The sequence below is a fragment of the Ctenocephalides felis genome, unplaced genomic scaffold (assembly GCF_003426905.1).
Source record: "Ctenocephalides felis isolate EL2017-DRISC unplaced genomic scaffold, ASM342690v1 CF-g0.4_SCAFFOLD_01170, whole genome shotgun sequence".
In the NCBI taxonomy this organism is placed as follows: domain Eukaryota; kingdom Metazoa; phylum Arthropoda; class Insecta; order Siphonaptera; family Pulicidae; genus Ctenocephalides; species Ctenocephalides felis.
In genome coordinates, this window is record NW_020537324.1 from 85,374,142 (window position 1) to 85,397,874 (window position 23,733).

Sequence of the window (23,733 nt, forward strand, 5' to 3'; positions counted from 1 at the left end):
CTCTCCCACACATAAATTTCAATCAGAACAAATAAATTGCATATTCTTTAAACTTATACTTTACTTATAAATGCAAAGGCATCCAACTTACTTAACAAACTAATACAGAATTTAGAAATACTATATGTAAATTTATATAAAACATGGAAGTTTTAAACAGTCATAGTCCTTCATCATCAGCAAGTCGTCATTCATTGGAAATGTATTTCCAGATCATTGGCTTTTTCATTATATATAAAGTTAAAGCTTAAAAAGGAGGATAGTTAAAAAATATTGGCAATCATTTTTATAGAGTATCAGGGGTCTCTGAACTCATATCAAATCGTTTTGCATCCTCATCCTCTGAAGCTTGCTTCATATCTACAAAAAATTAATTTAAAGTTAAAGACACAGTAACAAGGTGATTATGCTTGTTATTACCTGGGGACCACAATTCGGCATAACAACTGGAACAGGGCTTACATTGCTTGATTTTTTATGTTCAAGAGGAGCCTCACTCATTTTTGCTCTCAACTGTTGTAAATTTTAATTAGTAACTGAAATTTAAATGGAAATAAATTTAAATCAGTGCTTACCTCACTGATTTCTTCTTCCAGTTTTTCATTTTTCTCTTTCTGTTCTTGAAGTGCTTGTTCAACAGCTGATTTTTCAACGCGCAACACTTTTAAAACACCGGCTCTACTTTCATCAAGCCCTTTTATATTTTCAAGATTTGTTTCACAAGACTCTAATAAAGACTGCTTGTGCTTTTCAGATCTACAATGATAAATATAAGAAGAAGTTGATATTGTTATATTCATATTATATTGTGATAAAAATTGTTATTGTATTGAAGTTATTTGTAAAATATTGAATTTAAATCAAGTCTATCTATCTTTCTATCTGTTATTAAACCTACGTTTCTAGTTCCTTTATCCTGTCATCTTTCTCATTAAGTTGGTCACTAAGTGAACGCAATTCTTTAGTAGCCTTTATTTGATTTGCATTCGATAAGCCTTCTGCAGCTTCCAGTCTACTTTCTGCAATGCTTCTTTCGCTATCACATAAACTTTTCTGTGATGAACTAAAAAAATCATTACAACCATTAAAACATATAATAAAAAGAAATATGACATATGCAGATTGTTTTCTAATTGAATTAGGTTAGTTTAACCTTTTACATAATTAGATCATCTATATCATTTATATTTACCATTTTTTCAACTGATCGCCCATCTCCTCGAGCTCTTTAAGAATGTCATAATTTTGTGATGATAGTGTCCACCAGTTGCATGTTAATAAGACGCAAGCTACTAATAAACCCGCTACAAGGAATGGGGGGCATCTTCCTGAATTCACACGCATTGTATCGAAACCCATCTGGAGGAAATTATAATTAATAAATATAAAAATGATAAAATAATTCTTTAAATAAATAAAATTTTGAAGGTCTGTCATTTCACTAACAAAAATGGAGAAGGTAGGTAAAAAGATTTAGAACTTAATTAAATTAACTAATTTATGTTAATATATAGGATGCAACAAACTGCTATGCAAATAAAACCGATGACTCCGAATTATCTAATAAATATTTATTTAAATTGGATAAGTAAAATAAGATATTTTTTATGTATGATTTGTCAAGAAGTTTTAATGTATATTATATCATTTTAACGAATTCAATCACAAATGACCAGTAATTTATGTCTATTAACGGCTTTAACAGCCATCAAATAAGTTTTCTTATTCATTATTAAAACCACGTATTATTTGTTTACTCTACCTCAGTCAGATCTCTAAAGTTGCTTTATCATAACCAATTCTGTTTTTACGAAGGATTAATCGTATCTATTACAATATTTAAACGATTTAACGATGCACAATTATAAAATTACTTGTTAAATTGTTAAACAATTATCATTGAATAATCTTTTGCAAAATATTTGACAGCGACAGCTTTGCATGTGGCATACATGGTGTTGCCAGATTAGATTTTAGCGAAGACGTTGGTAGGCGTGGCTTAACGCAATGGGCGAAAAAAATACAAATTAAAATTAAAAAGTTAAATATATTCAATTAAGGTGGATTATTTTAAAATTTGTTGTAAAAATGAATTAGAATGTCTTCTAATATAATATCTGGTTGATATAAAAAGAAAAAAATGGGTTTCCCTAATCATGAACAGTAGTGTTTAATATAAGTAATATCACTCATTATTAAACCATATTGTATTATATGTATATACTAGTCCAATATATATTTATAAATATCAATATTTTACGGTTTATTAAAGAATTGAACTAAATATCATTCTTATACTTTCTTTCATTTGAATTTGGTGGGCGTTACTTAACTCAGTGGGTGTATCCAATACAAAAAACCTAATTTTACGGTTGGTTTTAAATTTTAAAATACCGTGAAAAATTCAATTGAAACTAAATTATTTAACATTTTATATGCTTTTTTTACACCCAAATCATCTGATAACTATATATATGTATTTTAAATTAAATTGTGATTATTTTAATGAATATATATATATATATATATCTATAATATTTGTATATATATATATTCTATAAATGGTAGTTAATTCTGTAATAAAAACCCATACAAAATATATATAGTTCAATCATTGAACATATATTTATAAATACTTGTTTATTGTATACATAAAATATAATAATGAGTGATATTTTATCAATATTCTTAATCTTTTATTAACCTTATTCCCAGTCGGTATCAGTTTCACTCTCAGTGTTTCTTTCTAACTTTGGAGGCGGTGGAATCATTGCTGATATTTTATCCATGACACTTCCATCACCTCGATCTTTACTCATAACATTAGGAGAGCTATCTGATTTACTGCCAGAGATTCCTTTACGTCTCATTGATAATTTAGCATGAAGATCTGCCATAAGATTACCAGGTCCGGAGGTTGATGATGGTTTCTTTTCTACAAACTCCTGATAAAACATAATATATATTATTGATGTATACTATTGTATCAGATAAATTTTGTTCATCATATTACATACATCTTGTAATGGTTTAGCGGCCCTAAGTTTAGCCTTTCCTACGCCTCCAGCTTGTCTAATAGCAGCCATTAAATTTGCTCTACCGTCTGGGACCGGATGATGCTTTTGTTTGAGATGTACTGACAGGTTCTGAAAGCGTTGGTGGCAAGGGAGGTGGTGCTAACATTGGAGGCCTAATAATAAATATACCATAAAGTCCAGGATGTAAATGTTAATTAATATTAAAGTATGTCATTAAATCCTTACGGTGGAGGTGGTACTGAAGGTACTGCAGGAATGGAAATATTTTGAGTATTTAGTTTTAACTCAGGTTGTTCATTAACATTTGATGTATTCTTTATTGCATTTTTATCAGTTTCATCAATTTTCTTTGCTTTCTCTGCAGAAACATCTATAAATAGATGAATATAAAAAAATATTGAATAAAAATAAGAATGTACTCTCACATACCTGGCAATTTTATGTCTGGTGATTCAGATATGCTTTGTATACTTCTATTGTCGTCAACAGAACTACTGCTTTTAATTTCTGATAAATCCGGTAAATCTAGAATAGTATTACTTGGGCTATTAAGCAAAGACGGTGCTATAGCCGGCCCAGATTCAATAAAATCATAAGATATATCATCTGCTATACCTGGATGCAAAGATTTATATAAATATTAAAAATTTATTTAATTATCTCAAAATGTACCTGGCAGATCTGGTAAGTCTATGGGTACATCTAATTGTGGCACCTCTCCAAAATTTGGAGAATAAAAATAAGCATCTGCATAATTTTTAATAGTATTAAATCTATTTGAAATGGAAATAGGTGCTTCTTCCATATCCATATTATTTGTACTATTTTTATCTAATCCATAAGCCTTGCTGTTGCTGCTAGAATTTAGAGGATCAAGAGAGACATATCGGTCATAAGGATTTTTTTTGTATTGTACAAAAGCATAGACGTCACTGAATTTATGTTTGGTGGAATAAAACCCAGCCCTTCTTCAGGAATTTTCTTTGCCTCAGTCCTAAAAACAACATTGAATTAGAATAAGTAAACAATTGTACACCATCTTTTATTACTTTTTCTTTTCATTGGATTTAACATGAAAGAAATGCAATCTTTCATTGAGCAGTTTTTCATCATATTCCAAAGGTTTTGAGATAATTGTGGCATCACGTTTGAATCTTAAGCTTTCATCTCGTTTAAAAGTGGCTTTTGGATATTTGTGGACGTGACTTGCTGGATATTTGGCACTTGAATACACAATTGTTGCCTTTTTGCTGCCAACGAGTTTATTAATTTTTTCATTGGCTTATCTATGCGCTCCTTAAGAGCTGCTGTTCTTTGATAATTTTCATCTATTCTAGCATCTGGAAATGGAAATATAAAAATCATAAAGGAAATAAAATGGAGTCATTGGTAGTAGAGCTATATTAAATGATTGCTTTGTGTTTAACTAAATTAGATGTGTATATTCAATTTATTAATAATAAAGGGCTTTGTTGAAATAATCTATAATGTTTACATATTATAAAACTTACCTATTTTGTAAACACATCATTAACCGTATTTGTCAAATATTCCAAAGAATTTGCAATTTTAAAAATTGTTGTTTCAACTGGCAAGTCGGAATGAATTATTGGCACGTTGTAAATGTCCTGCATTTTCATGTATTAACTAAAAAGATGACCAATTCTTTATTATGCACAATCACTAACTAAAATTCATGTTTATTTACAATATTTAATTTTTTCCACTGACATATTTGACGTACGTCATGATTAACCTTAAATCGCTGACAGTTTGAGCCATACAATATGAGAATAATATCTAGACTAAATAAAATAATATATTAATCACTTATTGATTGAAATGTAATAAAAATAAACCAAGTATAAGAAATAAAAATAAATTAAACAAATAGTGATAAATGCCTGTGAGATTCTTCATATTTAAGTTTTATATTTGAAATTCGCGCTCTTTGTGATGGTGGCAGCCATGTTTCTTGACAGTTTAAATATTTTAAACGAATCGATATAAACTTTAAAAATAAATCCATGAGTAGTAGTAGTTTACGGATTTTCAAACAGTATACATACTTAGTTATAGAATATTTAATATAATACAAGTAGAGCGAATTTCAAAGTTCCAGTGGCAAATTGCTAGTAGTAAGAGCTATATTACCCTATGGGAAGTGAATAATTGAAACACATACTATAATATAATAAATCTTGCATGATATATTCGTCAATGACTGAAAATAATTTATTTTTATTAATAACTATTAAGTATTTATAAAAATTTACCCAAAAAATAAATATAAGAGCAAAAGTCAACTGCTCCAATATCTGAATGGCACATTCTCCAAACTGTGGTGGGCCACATATTAATTGGTATGTAGGCTTTGGTCGATTGGACAAAATATCCATTAAACTGCTTTTACTAATTCTGCCGTGCTCTCCATTCCATTGTGCATGTGGCTCGGTTAACACAAAAGTCACACTAAACCGTGGATGCTTCTGTTGAAGTTCCAACAGTTTGTTTCTTATCAGTATATCTTCTTCTTCCTTGTTATAGTAAACTAATAATATAGACTTTGTACCATAGCTTTTTCTATCTAGTAAGTAGATAATTAGGTTTAAAAAAGGTGTAATACCAGTTCCACCAGCAAGGAATAAGAAGTCTGAGTGTCCTTCCAAAGATTTTAAATCAAAAGTTTGCACACTTGGTTTTATCAGTACTGGTAATGGAATAGTTACATCATATAATTTCGATGTCAATTCACCTTTAGGATATAGCTTAATCAAGAGTGAAAAAAGTGCATTTTTTGGGGGACTACTTGTGTATGAAATATTTATTGGTGTATAACATCGCTCAACATCAATACCTGGTTTATCAATTTTCATGATCACATGACCTCCTAAGGGTAAATGTAACCCCGCAATATTATGATTTTCTAGGGTCATGATGCAGGTGTTTCGCCCTACCTTTTCCTGCTGGACAATAGTATAATTATCAAACTCCCCAAATTCTTGACTCACATCCACTTTCGATAATTTTCCAAAATTTTCCCACATACCCTCTTTCACTTTAAGACATTTCAGTTCAATCTTTCCAGTATGATGTGTGACAATAATGTTACATGAAAACTTTACTTCGTACAATGGATGTAGGTGTACTTAAAGTACTCCTTGGCATATTGTAATGTGATTACCAAATCGTTGCAAGAACTCCTATTTACACAAATGTATGGGTTTGAAAACTTGGCAGTATAAAAAACAAAAGTAATCCATGACTGAGTCTGCATCCAATCAAAGCGTGGTGATTGCTTTGTATTTTTAAAATTCTGTGTACTTGAATTAAAAAGGGTTTCATCAAGTTTTTCTATTGGATCAATATGTTTGTTTACTTTATTTGTTTCTTTTTCATATTGTTTTTCATTTACACTTAAACTATTAGAAATATTTTGACTTAGTTTTGGCTTGGGTAAGTAATCAACCTGAGGCAATCTTGGTCGCCTCAACATATTTTTACTGCTAAAATTTAATTCGTCTAGGGGAGATGGTATATCTGAAACCAAGGGTCCAATAACACACTTCTGCAGTATTGTCTGATAATTTACCCAAGCATGAGCAGCATCAAAAAGTGCAGTAGCATCTTTACCTGCACCTCGCATTAATTCTTCATGTCCTCCTGGATGAAAACTTAAATACCTCGTTACATTAAAAACTTGACCCCTAATTGCCAGCCAAAGATCATCTGCAGATGCATGTTTGCAAAGTTCTGCTTTATTTACTCGAATAATTTTACCTTTGGTACCAGATAAGTCAACTCCAGAATTTCCTAACCGTATCCAATCCATTAGAGAGTGTCCAGGAGCCAAAGCTGTTTTGTTTCGAGGATTGCCAGTGGCAGAAGAGCTTGATAAAAGAGCCCTCGGAGTCTTCTTGTCATTTTCAAGCTTTGAGTTCGTATTATCTGAATCCGATAATCGCGATTTGCGATCACGAATATCGTTCGTGGGGCGCATCTTGAAATGCCGATAGTTGAATAACAAAGTTATTCCCCAATAATTTACATATATACAAAATAATAAAAGTTTTCTTGCATTTTAGCTAGTTTATCACCAGATACAAAACGAACCTGCAAGCATTTAATGAAAGTTTCTAACCCTAAACAATACTTTATTATTATACTATTACTTTTTTACTTACACTTATCATTTTTCTGGCATTTACATTCAGAGCTAAGGAAAGCTTCTTACGTCATGGTGCTGTCCAAGGTTCATGTAAAATAATGAAATATTATAAATGGAAGTAAATTAAACAAATAATGACAAATGTCAGTGAGATTCGCCATAATTAGATTTTATATTTGAAATGCGCGCTCGTCGAGACGGCCATCTTTCTTGACAGTTTAATAAAAGCGCGAATTTCAAATATAAAATCTAATTATGATGAAAATCACTAACATTCTTCATTATTTCTTCAATTCATTATATATATATATATATATATATATATATTATAATGAATATATTTATATTATCTAATTTTCCTTATTACTAATTACTACTTCCATTAAAATAAAACAATTACATGTAATTAGGTAACAAATTTATTTTTGAAATTTATAGTATTTTTTATTCAATCTTATGTTCAGCTCTCCTGTCCGGTATAACAAAGAAAAAAAAAAGAAAACATGATACGCCTGCAGTGATCGGCTCAATAGAATATTATACATGATTAATGATTTTTTTTGTTTAGTTTATCTCCTCATATATACAAGCATGTCTACATATTCATACATTTACATATACAAATAAAATAATTATAAATAAATACAATAATAATAGATACATGTTTATATGTTTAAGAATCATAATGTGTAAGTACATCAAATTGCATATAAACATATATCCATGTACATATATATGCAAATGTAAATATATATATATTTTCATACACTCATTCGTACAATTTCAATTATTCACAAGATGGAACCCCTTAAGAGCAGTTTAATCGATGAGGTCCTTTTTCTTAGGTGAATTGTCTAAGTAGATTTTGAGGGCTCGCTCTCTTCTTGGCGAATGTGTTGATGTTAAGCTAGATTGTCTTCCAAATCGGTGGCCCTCTTTTGCCATTATCTCACGCTTCTCTTCGGCAGTCAATTCTTTCAGTTCTTCATTCTTGTCCCTTAATAGATATAAAAAAATATAATATAAAGAAATATAATAATAAGAGTTCTTTGAAAATTTGGGAATAGTTGCCAAAGATAATAAATATATAAATATATTATTCTATTAATTTTATTACCTGTAATAGAAAACACTGCCATCTTCGTAAACGTGAAGAGGGAAAGAATCCAATGTATTGGCTTGCGGATTCCATTCTTGGTCGTTGTGTATTGTCAGTACAGATGTTTCACAAGGGAAATTGTTTGGTGCCTATTTAATAAACAAAATAAATAATAATCTCTTATTTTTTAAATTAAATCTTTATGTGACAACACAAACCTTTGCAATTTCAATGTCTTCAACTGCTATTCCAGATAAATGGTGTAACTTTTCTTTTAATTCATCTATTGTCAGACCTAAAAAGAAAAAAAATATATACTAAGAGTGGATAGTCAAAATAGGCCAAAGAAATAAAATATTGAAATAAAAAAATATATATTTAGAAAGAAATAACATAAAATTACCAAGAAAGTTGTACAATGTAGTTGAAATACATAAGTCCGATATTCAAACACAAATTATTCAAAATTTTAGTATCAAAGTGTATGTAACAGTTTGTACTAGATTTTAATAAATTTTATCTAGTTTTTATTAATGTAAACAAATTATAATGTCTGGAATAAAAATTAAAAGTTATTTGAAGAAAACTAAAAAAATGTCCCAAATCCTTGTATTGCAAATTGTCAAAACACTAAAGTCTGCATTTCAACGAATTGTACAAAATTTCAATATCAAAGTGTATGAAACAGTTTTTACTAGATTTTAGTATATTTTATCGAATTTGTACTAATGCAAACAAATTATAATATCCGATATAAAAATTCTATAAGTATGTTAATAATAATTAATAATTCTAATAATAATATTAATAATTCGATAAGTTATTTGAAGAAATGTAAAAAAATGTCCCAAATCCTTATATAGCATGTTATGGAAATATTAAAGTCCGCATTTCAACTACAAATTATTCAAAATTTCAATATAAAAACGTATATAACTGTTTATACTAAATTTTAGTAAATTTTATCTAGTTTTCACTAATATAAGAAATCATAATATCCCAAATAAAAATTAAAAGTAGTTCGAAGAAAACCAAAAAGATGTTCTATATATATATATATATATATATATATATATATATATATATATATATATATATATATATATATATATATATATATATATATATTGCATGTTATAGAAATACTAAAGTCCGCATTTCAAAGACGAATTATTCAAAATTTCAATATCAAAGTGTATGAAACTATTTTTACTTGATTTTGTAAATTTTATCTAGTTTCTATTAATGTATACAAATTATAATGTCCGGAATGAAAATTAAAAGTTATTTAAAGAAATGTAAAAAAATGTCCTAAATCCTTGTATTGCAAATTATCAAAGTACTAAGATCCACATTTCAACCACAAATTATTAAAAATTTCAATATCAAAATGCCAAATAATAGTTTTACTAGATTTTAGTCAATTTTATCTAGTTTTCACTAATGCAAGTAAATTACAATGTCCGAATTAAAAATTAAAAGTTATTTGAAGAAAACTAAAAAATGTCCTAAATTCACATTTTGCATGTTAGGGAAATACTAAAGTCCGCATTTCAATTACGAATTATTCAAAATTTCAATATAAAAACGTATGAAACTGTTTTTACTATATTTTTGTAAATTTTATCTAGTTTTTATTAATGTAAACAAATTATAATGTCTGGATTGAAAATTAAAAGTTATTTTAAGAAAACCAAAAAAATGTCCTATATTCACAAATTGCTGATTATCAAAATATTAAATATACTGAATACTAAAATAAACATGGAAAAATTAAATCAATTGAAACTAAACAAAACTATTAACTCTTTTAACCGATTTTAAAGTTAGTAACAATCAAACGGTTAAAAATACCTATATCAGGTATTTTTACCTGCCACATTCAAAAAGTGTTAATAATAATTAAAATTCTTCAACAGTATCACTTAATATTAAAATAGCTTTTAAATTTAATGAGATCCATGACATTGCAACAAAAGTGTTTAAAAAACTATTTCATCTAGTCTTTTCTTACCATCAAGCACGACTTCTTGAAAATCGTCCAATTTCAATTCAGAAGGCCTCCACCTCTTAACAAACAGCACCAGTTGATCCGGATTAGTTTTGATTTCAAACGAATGAGGTGCCGCATTATTTTCTACACAATTAGACGATTGTGCATTTCCATGTAAGGGCAACAGGTCCTGAATGAATATTTCCCAATTAGAATACAGTGAAATGTCATCCATAAAATTCATTGAATCCAGATAAATTTTGGCGGGGTTCTTCCAATTCTTCTTTCTCACACGCCATCTAGGTAAAAGACACATGAGAATTGTAAATGGTAGTAAATAAAAAATATTATGAGTATAAATACATACCTATCGTAAGGTGGTTCTAACTCAGGATGCCTTTGGAATAGTTCGGCTTTAAATTGAGCCACAGTGTACTCGTGTGATAAGATCCATTCGCACAATACTTTGAAAGGTTCACTGGAGTCTTTCTCTTGTAGTAAATAGATCTTGCCTCGGTATTCACCTGGACGTAAAGTTCTGCCCAACTTTATTGATAAATACTCTTCATCACTGTAAAAAGATAGTATTTGTCTTTGTTTATAATCTTATATATAAAAATGGATCGCAAAATGTGTTGGTAAGCGCATAGCTCAACAACGCCTGGACCAATTTGGACAATTCTTTTTTTAAAATGTTCGTTGATGTCCAAGGAGGGTTCTTACGGCGAGATAAAATTGAATAATTGCCGAGAAACCTCTAAAAACAGCCTTTCTTTTTCTCCTACAAACGTTTTCTAACTAAAACATAGAATCAATTTGAGCTTTATTGCTATTATATAAAGTTCATATTAAATTACAAGCACTCACTGATACTCCTCCTAAACGATTATTCGGATTTTGATAAATCTTTCTGAAGTTTGTTAAGGAAATTTTATAGGATGTATGTGATTATGAAGTACTGGGATGTGTGCAATATTGTAGAAATAAATGGAACTAGTGGTGTATAGCATCGCGCCTTAAGGCAAATTGCTGGAACTTCCCGTACCGTAACGAAATATTCGAGAAATTTTAAACGTTTTCAAATATATTATTACAAATACTGTAACTTTCATTATTTTTGCTATCTTGTTATATCTTAGCAAATCAAATGTAAATCATAAATCAATCAATTTATCTCTAGAACATTAACAATCGTCATTTCATTTCGAATTCAATTTCAAAAAAAAAAAAAAATAGTTGCCTAATTTGAACACAAAATTGAAAAAGGTGCTCCCGTATAATTCTATGCGACATTTTCATTTATACTGTGCTTAGCTTGGCGGCATTGTCACATTTTTCAATAGTTTTCACAAAATTGGAATAGTGCTCCAGTACATAAACAGTCTAAACGCACTTGGGTAAACATTTGTACCAGAGTAGCGCTTAGACTGTGCTTAGCCTGGGCAGTTTTTTGAATTTTTAATCCAAGATTACAAAAATATTTTATGGAAAATAAAAAAAAATGTAATAATTTTTTATCCTCAAAAACAATTGTTTTGTCAATACAAGCAGAAAGTTTTTTAGATCATGCAAATCGGACGCTTAGTTCTCTCAAAAACTGCCATTTTTTTAACATTTAGCTCTGTATCTCCGAAACCGCTGGGCCTACCTTTGCACAAAACTAATAACCACTAATAACCAACCGTCATTACGAACTGAATGTTTTTTGGATCATACAAATCGGATGATCCGTTCTCTCAAAAACTCGATTTCTATTTTCTGCACTTTTTGCTCCGTATCTCGGAACGACTGGACCTGCCTTTGCCAAGAACTAATCAGCACATCTCCCCATCAATAGGAATCGAATGTTTTTTAACCATTCAAATCGGTTGATCCGTGCGCCCGAAAACGTGGACGAAAAAATGCGGACATACAAAACACCCACACATCTATTTAGTTTCTGAGGTATGCCAGTAAAATGTTCAGAAACCTTCAAAACGTCGAGAAGTTAATAAATATTATTTTTAGATAAACGCTAAATATTAGTATATTATATTAAAAAATTGTAGACATGGGTACAGGACAACTTTTGTCGGGTCATCTAGTTGTCTATAAATAATATTTTATTATTACTATTATTATCTTACCGGAAGGTTGTAATGTTGTCTTCATATCGGGAGCACTCAGTTTCCTGTCTAGCCGGATAAATACGGAACAATTTAAAGTAGTCGATAGGCACTCTAATTTCAGCAGACAGAAAATGCTTTAAGGCTCCTACTGTCATTCTCTTGTCAGCCAACACCTAATAAAACAGACAATATATATAAAACCAGTTACAAAATAATAATAATTAAACATAGTCCGGTACACTTACTCTTAAATTATTACTAGGTTTATTATTCACATTATTATGTGCAAAAGTGGGATCTAAATAGAACTTGGTGACTCTAAAGAAGTACATCGGCGAGGGATCCATTTCATCTAGATCAGTTGTCTGGACATTTTGTTGTGTTGTTGCCTCATCACCTTGCAGAGCCTCATTCGGTGTATTCAATTGTTGTTCTGATGCATAATAGTATTTGGTTGAGAGATTGTCATTGATCTGTTTCAAATTATCTTCATCCAGCTGCTGGATGCCTTCCATTTCTACTGGGGGTTCACCGATTAATGTCCTAGGTAAATAGAAATAAAAAAAATAGAAATAGAAGATAATTTAAGTATTTTTTGTCTCATTGTTGTTTTTATTACCTGTCGCTATCACTTAAACTGCTGTCCTCGCTGTTCTCCCATTCCCCAAGAAGTGGCGTCGGCGACTGGTTGATAATCATTTCATTCGAATCATAGAAAGTCTTATTCACATTGCCATCATTGTGATTGACTGCACCCAGAGATAAATCTTGTTGCTGATTAGTTCTTATTTGCTGCTTTGCTGATGATAAACTCAAATTGGTTGCAGTTGTCGAAGAAACTAAATTAACTTGATTGTCGTTGGAGTCATAACTGGGTATCGCCATTGCATCTAGAGTATCTGGGGAAATAGAATTAAATTCAAAGTATTATAATAAAAATCATATTATTAACACACCTCTAGTTATTTTTAATTACTTAAACAACAGAGTTGTATTTAATTATCACTTCTTAAAGTTGCATTTAATTATGAGATTAAAAAATAACTTAATTGAAATAAAAACTGTGCATTTATTTATTGAAAATGGAAAACCGTAACAGCTAGTGCTAAAATGACAAACTTCTTTTCACATTTAAACAAATAAATAAACTAGTTATAAGAGTAAGTTTTTCTCAAGGCAATAAAATTAAAAACCATAAACTTCTCCTTCAACAAATTAAATATTAATGTGTCTTCTATCTTACCTTTATCCAATGGGGGCAACGTGAAGTTCAAAGTGATAACATATTCAAACAAATCCACAATCTTCTTCAACTTGCTGCTTATGAATTTCAAATTTGACACATTCGAATCTACATGATCATGATGATTAGCAATTAGTCCACCACTGCCACTTCTCTCAACAAAATTAATTACGTCTGTCGGGTCTAATCTTGTAGAAATAAAGAATCGGTTCTGTCCGAAGGAGCACTCAGTTCTCAACATAACTTTGTCGTCGACTAAATTAGAGCCGTTATAATATCGATCGCAGACCACGTGCAAATTTTGGGGCTGCGAAATCGGGATGTGGAGATCGTTCACCAGTTGTTTTTTGAAATCGAGAATGGTTTGCTGGGTATTACCTGGGATAAAAGACAAATGGTAAATGGTAAATGATAAATGATATATATATATATATATATATATATTTTGTAGAGTTTCGAACAAGAATCCAAAAATAATACAAAATAAAAAACAAGAAAAGTTTTTAAAAAAACAATTTCTTTATTTAATTATTTGTTTATTGTCGACGTTTCGGAACTAGGTACGTTCCATCTTCAGGACATCTGTCAAGAAACATGATCTTGATGAGATTTTAGCAAACAATATGTTTAGGAAAAGAAAATAGATTTTTCTTAAATAATGAATTAAATTGTAAAAAATATATAATAATGTACAGAAATATGATAATATGTTCAAAATAAAAATGATAAAAATAAATGAGTGGATTATCAGAACAGGATATTAAACATAATAGAAAATTTTTTTTTTTGAAAGTTATGGAAATTTTTTAAGAAAAGGTTAATGACAAAGTTGAATTAATTACCTGTATGTTTGAATATTTGTTAGCACTTTTTCACTAAACAAGCTTTTTTAACAAAAATGATTTTGTGAGTTAATTTTCCGCCGAATAATTAGATTTTGTAAATCAAAATTACTAAAAAATTTGTCTTTTTTTTTTAAAAATTATTATTTGAAAACACAAATAATATTGTTCTCTGGATGTTGTTCGATTGGTTTTCGAAAATTAACTAAATGAAACTGGTGTGCCTTTTGTAACACGTGTAAACACTTGAACGAGAGATGTGAGATTGTATGTGTGTGTTTTTATATGTCAGGGTGTGAATACTTAAATTGTTGATCTTAAAAGGAAGTCGATATTAATTGTTTGTCAAAAAGTGTAAAAAATTTAAATATGAATCATGTAATAGGTTGTGATCTGATCTAATGTTGACACTGTTAGAAACATTTATGAGGATGAGACAACTCTCCGCGAATAACCTTCTAAAGATGCAACTTTCGTGATATAAAATCTTTGGAGTGAAATTAAATGAATGGGCGTTTTCTATAGAGTGTTGTACTAGGGTACTTTTGAAATTTTTTTGTTTTTGGTGGACCACACTAAACAAAAAAAAAATTTCAAAAGTACCCTAGTACAACACTCTATAGAAAACGCCCATTCATTTAATTTCACTCCAAAGATTTTATATCACGAAAGTTGCATCTTTAGAAGGTTATTCGCGGAGAGTTGTCTCATCCTCATAAATGTTTCTAACAGTGTCAACATTAGATCAGATCACAACCTATTACATGATTCATATTTAAATTTTTTTACACTTTTTGACAAACAATTAATATCGACTTCCTTTTAAGATCAACAATTTAAGTATTCACACCCTGACATATAAAAACACACACATACAATCTCACATCTCTCGTTCAAGTGTTTACACGTGTTACAAAAGGCACACCAGTTTCATTTAGTTAATTTTCGAAAACCAATCGAACAACATCCAGAGAACAATATTATTTGTGTTTTCAAATAATAATTTTTAAAAAAAAAAGACAAATTTTTTTAGTAATTTTGATTTACAAAATCTAATTATTCGGCGGAAAATTAACTCACAAAATCATTTTTGTTAAAAAAGCTTGTTTAGTGAAAAAGTGCTAACAAATATTCAAACATACAGGTAATTAATTCAACTTTGTCATTAACCTTTTCTTAAAAAATTTCCATAACTTTCAAAAAAAAAATTTTCTATTATGTTTAATATCCTGTTCTGATAATCCACTCATTTATTTTTATCATTTTTATTTTGAACATATTATCATATTTCTGTACATTATTATATATTTTTTACAATTTAATTCATTATTTAAGAAAAATCTATTTTCTTTTCCTAAACATATTGTTTGCTAAAATCTCATCAAGATCATGTTTCTTGACAGATGTCCTGAAGATGGAACGTACCTAGTTCCGAAACGTCGACAATAAACAAATAATTAAATAAAGAAATTGTTTTTTTAAAAACTTTTCTTGTTTTTTATTTTGTATTATTTTTGGATTCTTGTTCGAAACTCTACAAAATATACACAAATCCAAGACTCTACCATTCAATATATATATATATATATATATATATATATTTTACCTCTGATCATGATAGGTCCTTCAACTTCCTGCGTGACAACATCCACAATGAATATCCTAACATTGATTCCTCCTTGATAATAAGGCTTGAATAATGGCTCGTTTGGATTTTTGATTTCCAAAATCATTTCACAAGAGCTAGAAGACTTGTCGTGGTTTGCCAAAACTTCCAGAAGAGTATTTTGCTCTTCTCCTTCTAAACTGCACTCAATGCAATCATTTGTTTGATCATAGAACACCAAACGACAATTCTCTGCAAAATATAAATAAACTAGCTGTAAGTGGAATTCTGTCTTGAGGCAATTATGGCATCGTGCCTTAAGGCAAATTTCTGGAACTTCCCATACCGTAACGGAATGTTCGAGAAATACTGAATGTTTTCTAATAGATTATTATTAATATTGTAACACTGTCTAATATTTATAAGAATTATATAAGCTGAATTGCAAAGTTGAAATTATTTGTTTAAAGTATATTAGAACTATAGTCAGAATTAAAAATAAAATCTGAAATATTTTCGATATACAAAAAACTAAAAAAAAAAAAAAAGAAAAAAAAAAGTTTGGACAAATTTTTTTTCCCAAAATCAAGCAGAAAGTTCTTTGAATCATTCAAATCGGACACTTAGTTCTCTCAAAAACTGCCATTTGTTACATATTTAGCTCTGTATCTTTGAAATGGCTGGGCCTGCCTTTGCCAAAAACAAATTAACACTTCTCCCAATCATTACTAATTGAATGTTTTTTAGATCATTCAAATCGGATATTCCGTTCTCTCAAAAATTCGATTTCTATTTTCTGCACTCTTTGCTCCGTATCTCCGAAACGGCTGGACCTGCCTTTGCCAAAAACTAATCAGCTCTTTTCCCTATCAATAGGAATCGAATGTTTTTTGAACCATTCAAATCAGTTGATCCGTGCGCCCTAAAACGTGACTGGAAATTTGTATCCACACATACATACACACACACACACACACACACACACACACACACACATCCATTTTTTCTGAGGTATGCCAAAACGTTAAGAAACCTTCAAAACGTCGAGAAATGTAAAAATTTTCAATCCCGATTTTCGGCCCATTACAATAACTTACCCTACGGGAAGTTAAAAATATTGTTATCCTGTGTTTCTTGTCCTTTCTGTATCTATTACTATTATTACCTGGTCGAATAACAATGTCCCCAGATCCACAATTTGCTTTCTTCAGCACCCTCTCCACAGCCTCCTTGGTGAGCTGCTCCATCGATATTTCTGGATAAACAGGCATCCTGACCTCCAACAATTCTCCATAAGCAGTCGACATTATGGTGTCATCCCTTCTCTCGCTCTGCTGTGAATTAGCAGGTGTGTTCAGTGGCTGATTATGGAAACCAGGAATTGAATCGATGCTGGTGAAAAGTTTAACACGATGCAGGAGAGATTCTTTGTCATTTCGGCGCCTTCTGGGTTTATCACCGTTGTAATGACCGATTGCGTAGTCGGATTCATTCTCACGGAAATGTTGCAAAAGCTCCTGATGAAAAATAAGTTATATTTAGTAATTTGTGGGAATATAGTGGAATTAAATTGTGGTACCTTGATGTGTTCTGGAAAATCTTCTACTTCCATAGCTTGCACATTTCTTACGGGATCAATTTGTCTATACATGAGCATATAAGCATTTGTACTCGAACTGTATGCAGCAGAATAGTAACCGGCTGCTGGGCCTCCTAAACGAGATGGACCACCACCATATGAACGCTGAATATCCTCTTGGGTAATCTAGAAAACAAAAGACAAGTACAATTCTGTTAAATATTTGGATTTACACTGAAATTGATTAAGTATTTTAGGACCTTTTATTGATAGTTGTTTTTACAAAAAATAAATATTTGTAGGTTATATTTTTACATTTTTTAAACTTTCCCTCATTATTTATGATTAAAGGAAAGTAAAATATCTCTAAAACTACAAGAAAAGCCAAAAGTGTTATTGTATTAGCCCAAAAAATAAATTGTAGACCAAATATTTTCTTACCATTGTGACATTCTGATCATTAAAACAATACCAGTGCCCCGATTTAAAATCCTTAATATAAGCATAATAGTGCCCTCCTGAAGCCGAACCAGAATGAATCATTATCGAAAACAATTCATAAACATAAGGCCCTTCAGGTTGATCACAAGAATTCTGTGGGAGCTGATTTGTTCCTCCACTGTTTGTGGACATTGACATACCTATACCTTCATCATAATCCTGTAAAAAATATAAATCATCAACATAAACATAATTTTAAACAATTTTATCAGTCTGTTATATTTACTTGATTGTCACTGCCATTAGTGACACCGTGCAACATAGAATCTTTATCATAATCCAATCCACTATCGGTGGTCGATGTGTCATCAACAATTGACATATTTAAATTCTGTTTCAGAGCATTACTCTCATTCTCGGCTTCTTCATCAGGACGTTCTATAATAGGCTGGTCTGATAGGATAAAGTTGTTCAAATTTAATACCTCAGGAAATGTGACTCTGAGAAAAAATTAATATTTTAATATATAACATTTTAAATTAAATTATATAATTTAAATTATTACTTGTCATTTAGTTTGATTCTGTGCAGGGTGTTGTAGTCAAAGTCAAATCTTTTCAAATGTAACGTCAATAAATATGGAAAATGTTTAAATTTCAATCCTTTATGAGCGTCGCATTTATCTTGGCACGTTTCACAGTGATATTGATTTTGTCCTTCGAGAGTTTCAGGCTGAACAAAGGCTTTTAGGGCTTCTTCAACACTTCCATATGCACATGTACCCCCAAATGGACGAACAGGTAAAGGTATGTCTGAACAACAACAAAAATAAAATCAATAACCACAATTTTATATGAATAAAAATTTGTATTTTGCTTTTTTACCTAAAAATGTGTCCTCCCTTGATTTTTCAGTATTACATTTTAAACATTTCACATAATCAATCATCTTTCCTTGGTACAAACGGTTTATAAGATCAGCTTGTTCTGTTTTTCTAAACTTTTGCTCCAAAGCATCAAACATCACACGACATAACTCCTAAAAATAAAAAAAACAATACAAATTAAACATTTGATTGGCCAGAATTAAAAATACAACCAAAAGTCCATTTCCATCTGTACCTGCACATCATGCTGCTGCCATGCCTCAGTACTGTCCCATCCAAAACTCCTCGTCAGGTCAGTAGTTTCAACAGCAGGTCGTTCAGATGTTTGCAATTGCAAAAACAATCTCTGTAGTTGCAAAGGGATACTTTTGGCAGCAGCTGAAGCACTAGATTCATCTAAAATGTAGCTCCTAGAGAAAAAAAAGACTATTTTGTTGAAACAAGTTTTGATAAAGTGATTTTAGTTATTGCAGGACCAACCGTGATGATGAATCCACATGTTTCCAATTGTACAAGGCGTTCCTAAATTCAGGGGTCATATATAAGGCTTGAAGCAAACTGTTTAGGTAGCACGTCATTGCTTGGTTAACGAGACCGACGAAATATACTAGTAAAAAAATCATGGGTTCATATTTTTGTTGCACTAACTAATATGACTAATTTTTTTGAGTAATATTGTACCTTGTTCTCGGGGTGAATTTTGGGCTGGTGGATAATCATTCAAAGGGCTTGCAGAAGCTCCAAGTGCAAATTCGTCATCTTCTCCAATAGCCTAAAATAATAAACATGATTTATGTTAAAAAATCATTCACTAATTGTAATTGACAAACCAGCAAATAAAATTTTTGGCCAGAACAAACTTTAATAAGTTAATTAACTTCCCGTAGGGCAAGTTATAGTAATCGCAAAAAATCGAAAATGAAAATTTTTATATATCTTTACGTTTCAGAGGTTTCTGAATATTTTGGCATACCTTAGAAAAAATGGGATGTGTGTGTGTTGTGTGCGTAGTATGTATGTGTGTGCGGATACAAATTTTCGTCGACGATTTCGGGAACACGGATGAAGCAATTTGAATAATTTCAAAAAACATTCGATCCGTATTGATAAGAGACGTGCTGATTAGTTTTTGGCGGAGGTAGGTCTAGCCGTTCCGAAGATATGGGGCAAAAAGTGCCAAAAACGGTACCTCAGTTTTTAATAGAACGGAGAGTCCGATTTTAATAATTCAAAAAACATATTACTTGTATTGACAAGATAAAGATTTGATCAAATTTTTATAAAGGCAGGTTTAGCGGTTTCGGAGATATAACGAAAAAAGTAAAAAAAAATGCCATTTGACGGTCAAAAATGATCATTAGACATATGCACATCAAATATCAGATATTTTGTAGAGATTTTAAGAATAAGTATAAATTTTGTTTACATTCCTATGGGTTCCGTACCAATGTTTACCCGTTAGACAGCGACGCGGCGCTAACGCGCTTTATATTTTGTCTCTATGCATTTAAAGCAGTACGATTGCTTTGAAAAAAAGTTCAGATCTTCCACCATATGTCAAAATAAAGAAGACGTTTTTTTTTTAAAAAAAGATTTAAAAAAAAAAAAATTTTAATAATTTTTTTTTCAATTTTTTTTTTCAAAAAAAGTAATTTTTTGTCAAATTTATAGTTTCTCAAAAATCTTATTTTTTTGAAGTAATTTTTTTTCAAAAATGTTAATCGTTTTTAAAAAAAAATAATTTTTGGTACGGGAAGTTCCAGCAATTTGCCTTAAGGCACGATGCCCTAATTGCCTTAAGACAGAATTCCACTTACAGCTAGTTTTTATTACCTTCCTCCTATTTCTGTTCCTCAAGTGATTGATATAAATATGATTCCTACTCCCAGGTGTGAAAGACAAACCAGCCTCGTAGCAGGTTTTTTGAAAGAATTCATTTAACACAATCTGAAAGCGATGTTATAATAATAAATTGTGAGCAATTCATATTTCCATTAGTAATGGAATACTTACAGGAGCTGCGTCATTTGCAGATTTCAAATGCAACTCGAATTGTCCATTGGTGTATCCAAATTTCATGGCAATCTCGAGATACAGATCCATGACAGGGTAAGATGGCCGGACATAGACAGGCTCTTTAACTGGTTTGCCTGGGAATGACAGAAATTTTTTTATTAACTAGCTGTAAGTGGAATTCTGTTTTAAGGCAATTAAGGCATCGTGCCTTAGGGCAAATTGCTGGAACTTCCCGTACCGTAACGAAATGTTCGAGGAATACTGAATGTTTTCAAATAGATTATTATTAATATTGTAACATTGTCTAATATTTATAAGAATTATCTAAACTGAATTGCAAATTTAAAATTATTTGTTTAAGTTATATTAGAACTTTAGCCAGAATAGAAATAAAATCTGAATTATTTTCGATATACAAAAAAAAATATATATATACAAATTTTTTTTTCAAAATCAATTATTTTGTTAAGACAAGCAGAAAGTTCTTTGAATCATTCAAATCGGACGCTTAGTTCTCTCAAAAGCTGCCATTTTTTACATATTTAGCTCTGTATCTTCGAAATTGCTGGACCTGCCTTTGCCAAAAACTAATAAACACTTCTCCCAATCATTACTAATTGAATGTTTTTTAGATCATTTAAATCGGATACTCCGTTCTCTCAAAAAGTCGATTTTTATTTTCTGCACTCTTTGCTCCGTATCCCCGAAACGGCTGGACCTGCTTTTGCCAAAAACTAATCAGCTCTTTTCCCTATCGATAGGAATCGAATGTTTTTTGAACCATTCAAATCGGTTAATCCGTGCGCCCGAAAACGTGACTGGAAATTTGTATCCATACATACATACACACACACACATCCATTTTGTCTGAGGTATGCCAAAATGTTCAGCAACCTTCAAAACGTCAAGAAATGTAAAAATTTTCATTTTCGATTTTTGACCCATTACAATAACTTACCCTACGGGAAGTTAAAAATGACCCAGGTTAAGCCGCTTTTGAAAAATGTGAAAATGCCGCCAAGCTAAGCACAGTATAAGTGAAAATGTCGCACAGAATTATTCGCAAGTGCGTTTAGACTGTGACTATACGGGACGACTTTTTCAATTTTGTGTAAATTAGGCAACTATTTATTTTTGAAATTGAATTCGAAATGAAATGACGATTGTTAATGTTCTGGAGATAAATTTCAGATCAGAATCAGATATAACAAGATAGCAACAATAATGAAAGTTACAGTATTTGTAATAATATATTTGAAAACGTTTAAAATTTCTCGAATATTTTATTACGGTACGGGAAGTTTCAGCAATTTGCCTTAAGGCACGATGCCATACACCCTACTAGTTAAAAATAACTTTATTTACAAATGAGTCCCTTTTTCCCTTACCTGCATTAAGAGGAACATTGTCGTGAACGATGCAGACGATGCTGCCCTCGTCCGTCGACGACTGGTGATCGGAGAGGACCATTTGTCCAGATCCGGCCGCACCGTCTAGTGTGGCGCCGTTTCCGGTGCCGCCGGAACTCGGATTCATGCAGGACGTGTCCAGGTGCACCATCTTGCGGCTGCGATTGTCGGGTTAACAGATCACGAATTCAATTGTCCTGGGAAGAGAAAGAAAAGAATTATTGATTCAGTTGAAATAATAAATAGTAAAACAGATCAGAGTTCAATGAAGTAAACTACATAGTGTAAATATGTTGCTTATAAGAAAATAAGTTTTGTTTAGTTGTGATAAATAAATTTTTAGCTTTTGGCATAAAGAGCAAACAACTTGTACTACATGTAAAGAATAAATCAAGAAGTGCAATAATGATTTAGCACGAACAAGACTGCTGACACTTTCTTTTAGTAGCAACAGCAATTCCAATTTAAAGTCATTCAGTATAATTATGAATTTAAAGGATTTTTTAAAAACAAAATTATTTTCTATAGTACCCTCATGTATAAACGTGCAATTAGAACTATAAATTTCGTGCTAAAAGGGTTTTTAGTATATATAGACATTTTGATTGACTTTATAATGAACAAATACATTATCCTATAAAAAACTTAAATATAACTTCTTATATATAAAAATGAATCGAAAAATGTATTGGTAAGCGCATAACTCAACAACGCCTAGACCAATTTGGCCAATTATTTTTTTAAAATGTTCGTTGAAGTCCAAGGATGGTTCTTACAGCGAGGAAAAATCGAATAATTGCCGGAAAAACCCTAAAAACAGCCCTTTTCGTATTCACATACAAACGTTTTCTAACTAAAACATACAATCAATTTAAGCTTTGTTGCTATTATATAAAGTTCATATTAAATTGCAAGCACTCACTGTATACTCCTTCTAAACGATTATTCGGATTTTGATAAATCTTTCTGAAGTTTGTTAAGGAAATTTTCTATGATGTATGTGATTATAAAGTACTGGGATGTATGTGCAATATTGTAGAAATAAATGGAAAAAATAGCAAAAAACGACATGTCATTGTTTGCATTGAAAACAAATGAAAACTGTCATCTGCCAAAAATTTTAATTTACTCAAGAACTTAGACATAATTAGAATATGTAAAATAAATTTATGATTATGAATAAGAAACATGAAATGTCTACATTATTATTGCCAAAAAGCAGCTGAGATGTGCCAGAAATTAAAATAATATAAAATACAGTATATGTATGGCAGATCGAATTATACATATATGAACAAATATGAC

The 23,733-nt window shown here is 30.6% G+C and overlaps 4 protein-coding genes and 1 pseudogene across 7 annotated transcripts in view; all 5 read right to left on the reverse strand.

Moving 5' to 3' along the window:
- Positions 1–354: 354 nt before the first annotated feature.
- Positions 355–1,730, reverse strand: LOC113367856 (Golgi membrane protein 1-like). The gene is made up of 6 exons (XM_026609434.1): positions 1,674–1,730; positions 1,193–1,359; positions 899–1,063; positions 576–756; positions 421–513; positions 355–360 (listed from the first exon to the last, which is right to left on the reverse strand). The coding sequence occupies exons 1-6, from the start codon at positions 1,728–1,730 to the stop codon at positions 355–357; spliced, it is 669 nt and encodes a 222-aa protein (XP_026465219.1).
- On the reverse strand, positions 1,243–7,325 carry LOC113367857 (annotated as a pseudogene).
- On the reverse strand, positions 5,149–6,164 carry LOC113367858 (cytochrome b5 reductase 4-like). The gene is made up of 2 exons (XM_026609435.1): positions 5,315–6,164; positions 5,149–5,193 (listed from the first exon to the last, which is right to left on the reverse strand). Exons 1-2 carry the CDS (start codon positions 6,083–6,085, stop codon positions 5,149–5,151), a joined length of 816 nt encoding a protein of 271 aa, XP_026465220.1. The 5' UTR covers positions 6,086–6,164.
- LOC113367859 (uncharacterized protein C1F12.10c-like) lies at positions 6,188–7,038 on the reverse strand. Its single transcript, XM_026609436.1, has 2 exons — positions 6,508–7,038; positions 6,188–6,241 (listed from the first exon to the last, which is right to left on the reverse strand). The coding sequence occupies exons 1-2, from the start codon at positions 7,036–7,038 to the stop codon at positions 6,188–6,190; spliced, it is 585 nt and encodes a 194-aa protein (XP_026465221.1).
- Positions 7,326–7,678: 353 nt separating the features above from the next.
- LOC113368193 (ubiquitin carboxyl-terminal hydrolase 47-like) overlaps positions 7,679–23,733 on the reverse strand; it is a 96,487-nt gene continuing 80,432 nt past the window's right edge. For 3 of the 4 annotated variants that reach the window (XM_026609761.1, XM_026609760.1, XM_026609762.1), the window contains exons 2-23: positions 22,408–22,625; positions 21,017–21,153; positions 20,837–20,950; positions 19,685–19,775; positions 19,484–19,610; positions 19,239–19,413; positions 19,002–19,155; positions 18,683–18,929; positions 18,404–18,617; positions 18,118–18,336; positions 17,677–17,862; positions 17,263–17,614; positions 16,098–16,349; positions 13,650–14,027; positions 13,026–13,305; positions 12,652–12,949; positions 12,425–12,579; positions 10,666–10,869; positions 10,320–10,597; positions 8,524–8,600; positions 8,324–8,454; positions 7,679–8,203 (exon numbers count right to left, since the gene is read on the reverse strand). In XM_026609761.1, the coding sequence (XP_026465546.1) occupies positions 8,026–8,203; positions 8,324–8,454; positions 8,524–8,600; positions 10,320–10,597; positions 10,666–10,869; positions 12,425–12,579; positions 12,652–12,949; positions 13,026–13,305; positions 13,650–14,027; positions 16,098–16,349; positions 17,263–17,614; positions 17,677–17,862; positions 18,118–18,336; positions 18,404–18,617; positions 18,683–18,929; positions 19,002–19,155; positions 19,239–19,413; positions 19,484–19,610; positions 19,685–19,775; positions 20,837–20,950; positions 21,017–21,153; positions 22,408–22,579 (4,419 nt within the window). In that variant the 5' untranslated portion in view covers positions 22,580–22,625 and the 3' untranslated portion in view covers positions 7,679–8,025. The remainder of the gene's footprint in view (positions 8,204–8,323; positions 8,455–8,523; positions 8,601–10,319; positions 10,598–10,665; positions 10,870–12,424; positions 12,580–12,651; positions 12,950–13,025; positions 13,306–13,649; positions 14,028–16,097; positions 16,350–17,262; positions 17,615–17,676; positions 17,863–18,117; positions 18,337–18,403; positions 18,618–18,682; positions 18,930–19,001; positions 19,156–19,238; positions 19,414–19,483; positions 19,611–19,684; positions 19,776–20,836; positions 20,951–21,016; positions 21,154–22,407; positions 22,626–23,733) is intronic. The other variant, XM_026609763.1, reaches the window with a different exon arrangement.

Coding starts and splice junctions, on each gene's coding strand:
- LOC113367858 (XM_026609435.1), bottom strand. CDS start 6,085: ATGTGGGAAAATTTTGGAAAATTATCGAAAGTGGATGTGAGTCAAGAA. Junction 5,194..5,314: donor CTCTTATATTTATTTTTTGG/GTAAATTTTTAT, acceptor CACTTCCCATAG/GGTAATATAGCTCTTACTAC.
- LOC113367859 (XM_026609436.1), bottom strand. CDS start 7,038: ATGCGCCCCACGAACGATATTCGTGATCGCAAATCGCGATTATCGGAT. Junction 6,242..6,507: donor GGCGACCAAGATTGCCTCAG/GTTGATTACTTA, acceptor TTGTGTAAATAG/GAGTTCTTGCAACGATTTGG.
- LOC113367856 (XM_026609434.1), bottom strand. CDS start 1,730: ATGAATAAGAAAACTTATTTGATGGCTGTTAAAGCCGTTAATAGACAT. Junction 1,064..1,192: donor GGCGATCAGTTGAAAAAATG/GTAAATATAAAT, acceptor TGATTTTTTTAG/TTCATCACAGAAAAGTTTAT. Junction 757..898: donor AGGATAAAGGAACTAGAAAC/GTAGGTTTAATA, acceptor TTATCATTGTAG/ATCTGAAAAGCACAAGCAGT.